The following is an 11287-nucleotide window of genomic DNA, read 5'->3' as shown; positions in this document are numbered from 1 at the left end:
TTATAAAATCCCTCTTTAGAAAATATGACCGCGACATAATAGAATCTCAGGTTGATAAAAACGTATCTAACGCATGCTTAAATGGTATTACATATATAGGTGTATATATAAAACTAAATAAATAAATAAGTAAGAAAATAAATAAAAAGTTAGAACATAAATAAATAAATAAGAAAATAAATAAATAAATAAATAAATAAATTTAGGAGATATTGGGTGGTTTATAGTTTTCGCAGTGACCACATCGTGTCTCTAGAGTGATTTGATTTAATTTAGAGGTTATTTTCAATTATTTGACTTTTTTCTGTGTGGTGCGGCAAAGTATCGAAGTTCCATCACATAACCATATGCAGCACAGTAGATGCCTAACCTTCGCGTCTGCTGGGAAATCCTTCTTAAACTCCACTGGACCAGATATCTTGAATGAAGTTCTATCAGCTTTCTTCACTTTAAGATCAGTGGCAACGTAGTTGTCAGTAGCAGATTTGTCGTCTTCGAATCGATCTATAAAAACAACCTGGCCACCACCCGGCTGTAAAATAAAAATGCCTCATCATGTATAAAAGAGCAGACAAAATGTGAAAATATTACCTTATTTATCATGGAAGGGAAAGAGGAACTGGAGAATTTAGATGCAATTTGTGCTTTCACGATGTATTTTTTACGGGGTGTAGGAATATAATAAAAAATGTTAACTATCCCAAGTGGTGCGAATTTTTTATTTTATTTTTTCAACTAAATCACATTTACGGCAACATCCAACATTCAGAATTAAGTATCGGCTCCATTATCACAGAGAAAAGGAAAGGGGAACCATTTATGGAATCTGTTACTATATAAGACTTGTTTCCAGCATTTCCTTGGTATCTTTTTTTTTAGTGGGTTATTTTACGACGCTGTATCAACATCTCAGGTTTTTTTAGCGTCTGAATGATATGAAAGTGATAATGAGGGTGAAATGAGTCCGGGGTCCAGCACCGAAAGTTACCCAGCATTTGCTCATATTGGGTTGAGGGAAAACCCCGGAAAAAAACTCAACCGGGTAACTTGCTCCGACCGGGAATCGAACCCGGGCCACCTGGTTTCGCGGCCAGACGCGCTAGCCGTTACTCCATAGGTGTGGACTCCTTGGTATCGGTAGGTTCTTCTTTCCTTCTAATAGAACTGGTACACTGACGTCCAAAGATATCTAACCTTACTAACCGATAGTAATCGATAATTTGTTGGTGTAAGCGCAGTCTAACACATTGAAATACACTCTTTCAGCTTTCCCAATAACGGGACTGCCTCATTGGACAAAGCATAATAAACATATTGAGTGAAAACAAAAACAGACCACAAAAGAGAAAGGAGGGGAACGAACAAAGGGGAAAATTAAGTACAGGAAAGATAATAGCATGCATATAACAGGCCTAAACATAGTAAACAAACAGATTAGACATTCGAGCAAAATTCTTCCTTTTTAGGAAACAAAGCACAGATGGTATTTTAAAATGGCAAGTGATCTTCTGATAGCGGCAAGGGAAACATCACGAACGAAGTCGTTGTTCAGCTGGAACTTCTTGCAGAAACTGACAAAGAGGCGAAGTCACAGTCACGAAGCTTGGAATGATTTTTTGCAATTCTCGCGGTAGTTGCTAGCCCCTTGGAGCGCTGTGAGTACTAGGAACAATAGACTGTGCCACAGTCATCGTGATCTAATACAGGCCTTAAGGCAGACCATGTAACTCGCTTAACCCGATCACGAAGGGCGGCGTTTCAACCGTATAAATTAATTGGAATGCATAAACAGTAACATATATTTCTCTGAAATGTAGTGTAATTCCATTAATAAAATTTAAAACAATGATTATGAGACACTTCAGACAATTCACTTGCGAGTTAAGGTGTAATATTATTTATGGTGTGAAAATTACGTTGTTCGTATGTGTAATACCTGCCTTCATTTCGATTAAATATTGTGAAATTCTTGTACATTCATTTATGCACGATTCAATAATTTTCAGTTGCACCGCACGGATATTTACACAAGTTGAAATTATAAGTTATGTTTACTGTACCAATTGCCCCTTTCTGTCTAAATTTAGTCATCTCCAATACCTTGCCATTCATATGGAAATTATAGGTTATGTTTACTATATTTAACTTATATTCCTAAATTCGCAATTATATATTATAATTAAGCATAATATCATGTATGATACCCCGCACATTCAATTTGTATTTTAATACTACAATTGAGTACTGAATTATTGTATTTATCTACTACTTAAGAGACGAAGTAACACAATTGTACGTACACTAATTTCATAGGAGTGGTATGGTAAATTTTTTGTCTAAAATTAAGGAAGGTAGATGTGCTAAATTGAAATCACAATATAAATTCTTTTTTATTAAACCTCAAAATAGCTTCAATTCTAAACTTAAAATGTTGACGCGACAGATTATGTTAACATGTAAAATTCTCTTCACATTAAAATAACACAGTTTTGTAATTATTTCTGCAACACATTATGCAACAAGAAGTAAACGGAACTTATGGACACATTACACTAAATAAATCTTAGCAATGATACGCAATAAAGTTATATGTCACTGAGTTCCATATACTGAAATAGAAAACTCGAACATATATTACATTACGGTTTGGATTGAAAAGGCATTGACTGTGCCGTATTTCCATTGTTGTGAAAATTTGTGTAAACTGTTAAATGTTCGTTATCGGTTGTAATAACTGTAAATAGCTAAAATACAATAATTTCAATAATTATATGCGACAAGGAGACGTTTGTAGCACTATAAATTGTAAGAAAAAGAGGTCAGAGTTATCCTTATTCCGAAAGATCCAGGAGGGTGAGGTTATAGAATATAAAATATATTTTATGAAAATAATATATATAAACCTTATGTATTTCATATTTCAATAGTGGAAGGAAGGTGTTAATTTTTTCAAAAGAACACTATATCGAAAGTACAATACATTTTATCATCTCTGTGATGAGGCGATAGTAGCGATCCTGGTGGTGAGCAACTATCTATGTTTGCATATTACTAAGTATTGAGCTTCGTAACTGTATATATTAGACTGTGGTGTAAGTGTGGCTTCTTTAATTATTACTTCTATGAATATATGTCGAAGATAATAGTCAGTGTTGCCATTATTACCTTTATTTTTCAGACGGTATATAGAGAAATACAGGGTGTAATTTAAAAATGTTTCCGATGACGTCACAATTCGCACAACAATGATCTCAAGAATGGTTTGTTTTTGTGAAAAACTGTCTTTTAAAATACTGTACCGTTAGATGTAACCGAGCGTTTTTCGAAAAACATTTCCATTTGGCTGTAGCAAAAAATGTGTGAGACTGTACATAGCCTACAAGGTTATTAAAAACTTCCCGGGAGTTTAAAAATCAGTAGAAGCTGGTTACTGACCTTATCCAGATGAAGTTTGCACAGCGATAAAAGAAACTATGGACATTTTGTTTAATATTGCCGCGGAATACGTACAGTTTTATATGTCTGCCACTAGGTGGTGTTTTGTAAACCATAGTGAAAAATTCGTTCTGAACTGGAACTAATTTCGGAATATCGCTTCGAATTAAGAGAAAATATATTGCATCCTCTTCATTACTTAATTTCTTCTCTTATCACAGATCTATACCCTCCATTTTTGAACCGAAACAAAAATAAAGTATTCAAACCAACACAGCTAGTTCCATTCCTGAAACCGGATGACGTATTCTGTGTGCTGGTGTAACCCTGATACAGCGCAGAATTTTTCCGGTATCACTGATTCTGGAAACTTGTATTTTTTTCCAAAATTTCGAAATTGATTTTCTGCACTATCATAATTGGACGGAGTTACACAATAAGAGACGAAGCGCCAAAAACCTGTTTCGAGATATTGGCCATTGAAATAAATGTGTTTCTTTATAAAACATTTTATGCAAGAAATATTGTAATCAATATTATTACCAAAAATAGCACAAATAATACCAAAAAAAGGCCAACCGATTTTTAATAAGAGACCTGCAGTTGAATTAATATTTCAAAGCAAAATAAATAAATGAATTGTATGCAATGAACGAATTTTTGCTCATAAATAGCAGCAAAATTCAGATATTGCATTCTTGATTTTTTCAGAGTTAAATTAGCCTGCCATCAACAGATTTGTGCAAACATCTCATTTTTTTTTTTTTTTTTTCAAATTGTCGGTTTGTCTATTACTCCGTAACCAGGGGCGGCCCGTCCTTATGTGCAACAGTGCTACAGCACAATGACTTTTTTGCTCAAATAATGTATTTGCAATACCATAGTATTTGATCTGCCATTTGACAATTTTCCGTGGTTATGTTCATGACGCGTTATAGAGTGTTTAGTCTTCGCTCTTCGCTCTTTGGTGCCTCAGGGGGTTCGTTGTGCTACTCAAAACTCTACATGAGAATGTAGACAACTAATGCGCATGTACGAAGCTGAAATCACTGCTCTGATTGGCTATTTTTACGCGGGGAAGTGCTGTAGTCAGCTTCAGCACGACACAGCTTGGAGATTACAAAAGTAAAGCGTAACGAAAGAATGCTTGTTTGTGGAAGAACTCGGAACTATGTACAATGTAATAATTTCGAGGGGAAAAATTGTTCCGGAGCCGGGTATCGAACCCGGGACCTTTGGTTTAACGTACCAACGCTCTACCACTGAGCTACCCGGGAACTCTAACCGACACCGATCCAATTTTTCCCTCTATATCCACAGACATCAAAGTGGGCTGACAACCGTCAAGCAACCAACTTCGAGTGCACACTAACTCTGTGTGACTTAAATTGTGGTTTTCTGTTAACGAACAGTGACGTGTATTATGCAAATCAAGATTTCAGGTATAACTCCCCGTAAAGTTGACTTGAATAATTTCGAGGGGAAAAATTGTTCCGGAGCCGGGTATCGAACCCGGGACCTTTGGTTTAACTTACCAACGCTCTATCACTGAGCTACCCAGGAACTCTAACCGACACCGATCCAATTTTTCCCTCTATATCCACAGACATCAAAGTGGGCTGACAACCGTCAAGCAACCAACTTCGAGTGCACACTAACTCCGTGTGACTTAAATTGTGGTTTTCTGTTAACGAACAGTGACGTGTATTATGCAAATCAAGATTTCAGGTATAACTCCCCGTAAAGTTGACTTGAATAATTTCGAGGGGAAAAATTGTTCCGGAGCCGGGTATCGAACCCGGGACCTTTGGTTTAACGTACCAACGCTCTACCACTGAGCTACCCGGGAACTCTAACCGACACCGATCCAATTTTTCCCTCTATATCCACAGACATCAAAGTGGGCTGACAACCGTCAAGCAACCAACTTCGAGTGCACACTAACTCTGTGTGACTTAAATTGTGGTTTTCTGTTAACGAACAGTGACGTGTTTTATGCAAATCAAGATTTCAGGTATAACTCCCCGTAAAGTTGACTTGAATAATTTGGAGGGGAAAAATTGTTCCGGAGCCGGGTATTGATTTGTATGTACAATGTGTTTGGCAATTCAAGTGTCCGACCGCTGCTGCCATCTACCTGGTTTTTGAGGTTCCTCCTGAATCAATCAGTCTAGAAAATTGAGGCCAAGGAATTATGTGACTATAATTCAGGAAACTACTTATCGTTTCAGTCTTTAAGCTACCTAGACGCAACAAAATTGTTAAACAGCGAATTTTTTGACAATTTTTCGCATAATTTTCCTGAACGCGAACTTGAAGTTGCTGTCAACAGCTATACTATACTGAACAAAAGAGTGTTAAAGACACAACTTGGAGTTCTATACGGACGATCCGTCTTCTGAAATATAGATGGAGCTGTTCAATTGTTACAATACATAACATAGCCTTCAACAATTCACAGGATCCATTATGTAAAGTAACGAAGTTGTTAAATATTTCGGTTACAACACCAATGACCATTGCTGAGCCAGAAAGATGCTTTTCTTTCTTTAAACGCATAAAAACGTTTTTAAGGAACACTATGTCCCAGGATCGCCTCACTGCTCTTGCAATACTGTCAATAGAAAAGAGTATGATGTCCAAGATGGAGGGGTTTAACTCCAGGGTAATTGACAAGTCCTGCAGTAGGAAGGAATGTCGTATGGACTTCATATTTCGTCACTACGCGAGTCTCAAATTAATATAAATACATGTAAGTGTATACAGTAGGCCGATATAGAGATTGTAGCACACTCATTATTTTGACCACCAGCCGCTACTGTGCGTAACTCCATCCAATTGGCCTATTTTCTCTAAAGAGAAAGCAAAAATAGCGTAAAACCTGTTTTCAATAAACTTATCGTCAGACCAGGAACACGTTTGCCACGACTGTCCTTGATCCTTCACTCTTCCTCACCAGAAAAAAAATCAAGAAAATCTTTCTTCAACATTGTATATCATACTAGATATTAGAGAACACATAGGATAGGGAATTCCACACGTGTTCAACGAGAGCACAATACACAATATTATAACTCTGCAGCTGATTACGGATTGGAAGGTCCGGGGTTCAATCCCGGGTGGTGAGGGGGTTTTCTCGTTGCCAAACTTCCAGAACGGCCCCGATGTTCATTCAGCCTCCTATAAAACTGAATCCCGCGTCTTTCCCGGCGGTAAAAGGCGGTCAGAGCGTGGTGCCGACCACACCACCTAGTGCCGTGGTCAAGAAAGCATGGGGCTCTACCTCCATGCTCCCCAACTGCCTTCATGGCGTGTAAAGGGGATACCTTTATTTTTACACTGTAAATTTGAAATAAATTACACCGATTTATCTCTACGTTGCGTAGGGTGTGGTTTCGGTAGTAGGCCCACAGCGGATTATTTTACGATATTTTCCAAACCATTTATATTCTGTGGTTAGGTTTTATAGGTCAAAGTGTTTACCATTGTGGAAATGCCCAATGCGGATTTCGATCTGTTATTGTGGGAAATTCCACAATCTCAGTATTTTCAGAGTTAAACTAATTTGAAGTTGTTAGTAAAATACCGTTTTTATTTATTTTTAATGGTAAAAGAATATTACAAATAGAGAATGAACTATTCAGAAGTATCATTTCTTTAACTGGCTAGTGTTCTGAAGCTAAAAATGTGTTGTTAATTGCTTTATACAGATTTTATTTTTCAATTTTTAACTAAAAATTACATTATTCTTACGCACTTATCACAACAATTGTTACAAATCATACGACTTTAGGAACTTGATCCTTACAGTTTAATTCTGCATCCTAATGTACAGTCTTGAAGAATTTACAAGAGTGGCTTGATTTGTAACAATAGTTGTGATAAATGCATAAGGTCCACACCTGTGGAGTAACGGTTAGCGCGTCTGGCCGCGAAACCAGGTGGCCCAGGTTCAATTTCCGGTCGGGGTTGAGGTTTCTTCCAGGGTTTTTCCTTCAACCCAATATGAGCAAATGCTGGGTAACTTTCGGTGATGGACCCCGGACTCATTTCACCGGCATTATCACCTTCATCTCATTCAGACGCTAAATAACCTAAAAATGTTGATAAAGCGTCGTAAAATAATCTACTAAAAGAATAAAATAAATGCAATGAAAAATGTGATTTTATAGTTAAAACTGAAAAAAAAAAACTCTGTACGAAGCAACTACGGAATTTACAACACATTTTTAACTTCAGAATACTAGATTTAAAGAAATGATAGGGTAGACTGTATAGTTATTGACACTGTTACAGTTATCGACACTTTTCCATTCTTGTGTACATAATAAGGTTCCTACTGAAAAGAGAAAGAAGGTACTTTCATTATTTGTTGGTACATTTCAATCCTAAAACAACACTGCTAATTCGTTTTAAATAGTTGGTTGCTTTGTCGAATAATTCTCAACTTTCATAGGGCGTGTAAAAATGAGTGCAAATTCTAAATATTTTCTTAAGCATTTACATTTATTCTTTGTGTGCCTGCGTACATATTAGTGCCAGGTAAGACATAATTTCAATTAGTATTATGATAATGAAACTACCCAATACATTAAAACTATTTCTACCACTTTTATTAACTATATTGTAATGATTTATTCTCAGTGGCAATAACTAGAACCTCATATCTATTAAACTCAGTCACTGACACCCTATGTCAACAACTGTATTTTTGAGAAATTTATTTACAGCTAGAATTTTAACGGAATTTTGTAGATATTGCCATAATGAAACCATAATACGGATTTTAGAAGTGCTAATTTCACTTCTTACAGTTATTGTCACTGGCTGTCAATAACTGTGTGTTGTGTGTCAACAACTATCTTATTCTTACTCACGCCTAGGCAGGCCTAGGCCTAATATGAATAAACAAAAACATCGGTACTCTTCTGAAGCATTGGAGACTGCTATAGACGCTGTGGATGGGCATAAAACTCATCTCACATATCGGTTGAGTGAACTCTGTTCTGAATTAAAAATAATTGTGATTGCTCTGTACCCAAATTCTACGAGATTCATACAGCCAGTAGATGTATCTGCTTTCTTTCCCCTTAAGTGTGGATGGAAGTCTGCTGTGTTAGAACGGTGAAGGGCACACCCATCACAAGCACTGACCAAGGAATTCTTTGCTGCAATCCCGGAAAAAGTGGTGAAGACATACATTAAGGCTGAAACATTGCAGAAAGGTTTCAGAGCTTGTGGTCTATATCCTTGGGATAGCAATGCTATAGATTATTCAACATGTTTGGGTGAAAGAAATAAAATAAAAGCCAATGGAAATGATTTACCTAGTAGAGATACCAATGAACAGAGAACATCCAACTTCCAGATTCAAGGAAATTATTGGTCAAATTTGAGGCTGTAGACAGAAACAACAAGATCTGTACTTGGGAGAACGAAGAGTCTAAAATGTTGTTTACAGTATGGATCGAGCTAGTATCTTCCCATGAAAGTCGGACTGAAATGTTGGAAACAATTACCAGCAGAGAATTATGGGAACAAAGAAAGAGATTTGACTCAAGAGGAAGATAATGTTTCTGTACTCGAAGAGGAAAAGTACATCTCAGATGCAAATCAATCAATAGGTGAATCAAAATCAATTGAAAGACGTGTAAATGATAACTCTGCTTTAGTTGATAATAGTCTACCAACACAAAATAACCAGGGTAAATCACCACTGTCAGATATTCTTGTAGCCTATGGCCAAATACCCCTAAGAGGAAGGGGAAAAGAAATATTGAAAGAATGCCTTTTGTACTGACTTCAGATAAATGGCAGGAGTTACACAATGAGGAAGAAAAGAAGAAGCTTACATTAGAAAAAGAGAAATTGGAAAGTAAGAGAGAAAGAGAAGGAAAGAAAGAAGAAAAAACAAAAAGAAATAAGTAAAGCAGCCCGAAAAGAGAACAAAGGTTTACAGAAACAAAACGTAAAGAAGACTGTAACTGAAAATAGGGTAGAAGAAAGTGAAAAAAATAAGCTGAAATAGAGTGAAATTCTATAGGAAAAAAAATGAAACTGCGAATCAGGTACAAGAAAAAACTAGGGTAGTCAGGAGACAACTTTTCTCTGATGAAGCTAGAACGAAATTTCAGAATTTTACAAGCCAAAATGATATTGTATTCAATATTTCAGAGAAAAAACAAAGACCTACTTTAGATGGACTATGTTTTAAATGTGCAGCAAATGTAAAGAATGATGGAAGAGAGTGTGACTTCTGTAAAAAATTGTTTCATGACAAATGTTTCTCAAATCTCCCTTCAACATCAAATTCCGACAGTAGTATTCACTATTGTGACCATTGTGATACATTTATGGATGACATTCTACATGATCGTATGTAAGATTCTATATTCATTTCTCATAACCAGTTGTTGACCGTTATGTGGATAGACTACATAATTTATTATATACTGTAAGTGTAATGTAGTCTAAATATCCTTCATTTCATTTTGTTTAAAAGTGGACTTAAAACAGCTAGGCTAGGTCTGGATGTAAATAAAATACTTTTGTGTCAACAACTATAACAAAGGTGTCAATATCTATCTAATAAGTGTCAATAATTATACTTTCTTGTAATTTTTTATTTATTAATCAATTAATGACCATTAAAGTGTATTTGAAAATATCTGACTCACCCAAGATAACATAGGAGTTCTTTAGAACTAGTAACAAAATTTAAAACACCTTAGTTACTGAAAATAAAGAATTGCAGGAGAGAAATGTAAAGAAAAGTGCTTAATGTGTCAATAACTATACATTCTACCCTACTTCTGAATAGTTCATTCTTTGTCAGTAATATTCTTTTACCCTTAAAACTAAAGAATAATGGTAGGCCTATTTTACAAACAATTTCAAGTTAGTGTAATTCTGAAAATGTTGAGATTAGAACACAAGTTTACATGATATTTTTGCTCAGAATGTCTTCGGAATTGAGCTGCGTAAGCGACGGTAAATCCTCGTGAACCAGCCTATATTCGTCGGGGCTTGAACCTGGGATAAATTTGAAATATCAACAAATCTGCTTTACTCACGTTATGTGTGAAGTCTTTTTAACTCCGTTCGGTTAGAGGCAGAGAGAGTATTGGAATACAAAGATCAGTTTTACCTTCATTCCCGAAGCCCAAGCCACTGCCATAAAGACAGATACGAAAACTAATCCAGCGGACTTGAAGTGCATGATGAGACTGTGGGACGCGTTGTGGAGACCTATTCTTTAGTATGCGAGCGTATCTCTAATCGGTACGATCGTTGCATGTATCTTGCTAACTGTTATTATTTTAGCTCATATCCTGTTTTTCAATACTCGCAGCAAAAATGGCGTAACTCACAATTTAATTATGTCATTTCTTTATCCTTCTTATCATTTGAACAACAACAATATCAGCCTTAGAACTTAGACTTTTAAATTTACTAGATAGATATGCTTTATTAAGTTTGGCTTGTGTCTACAGACAATCAAACTAAGTCAAGAAACAATCAACATAAGTCATAGCAACACATTCTTAAGCATACCATGAAAATCACTTATTCTATAATATGGATGATTAGTAAAATGTTTTTTAATACAATCTTAAAATGTCTCATATCCAAAAGTTTAACGTCATTATCCAACATGTTATAAAACTTTATACTTTGTTTCATAAATGAAGAATTTGTTTTTTCAAGTCTAATCAATGGTAAGTGAATACCATTACAATATCTGGTAGCGTGCTCGTGATAGTCTTTACGTAAAGGAAGCTGAGTTTCATTTCTTTTAACATACAACAAACATGCATAAATATACAAAGATGGAAGTGTCATAATTTGAAAT

The 11287-nt window shown here is 35.8% G+C and overlaps 1 protein-coding gene across 1 annotated transcript in view; it reads right to left on the bottom strand.

Moving 5' to 3' along the window:
• LOC138702993 (uncharacterized) overlaps positions 1 to 10719 on the bottom strand; it is a 14819-nt gene extending 4100 nt beyond the window's left edge. The window contains exons 1-2 of the mRNA XM_069830465.1: positions 10583 to 10719; positions 371 to 532 (exon numbers count right to left, since the gene is read on the bottom strand). Coding sequence (XP_069686566.1) covers positions 371 to 532; positions 10583 to 10654 — 234 coding nt within the window. The 5' untranslated portion in view covers positions 10655 to 10719. The remainder of the gene's footprint in view (positions 1 to 370; positions 533 to 10582) is intronic.
• Positions 10720 to 11287: the final 568 nt, after the last annotated feature.

This window comes from Periplaneta americana, chromosome 7 (genome assembly GCF_040183065.1).
Source record: "Periplaneta americana isolate PAMFEO1 chromosome 7, P.americana_PAMFEO1_priV1, whole genome shotgun sequence".
Lineage (NCBI taxonomy): Eukaryota > Metazoa > Arthropoda > Insecta > Blattodea > Blattidae > Periplaneta > Periplaneta americana.
This window is presented reverse-complemented; position numbering and strand designations above follow the sequence as displayed.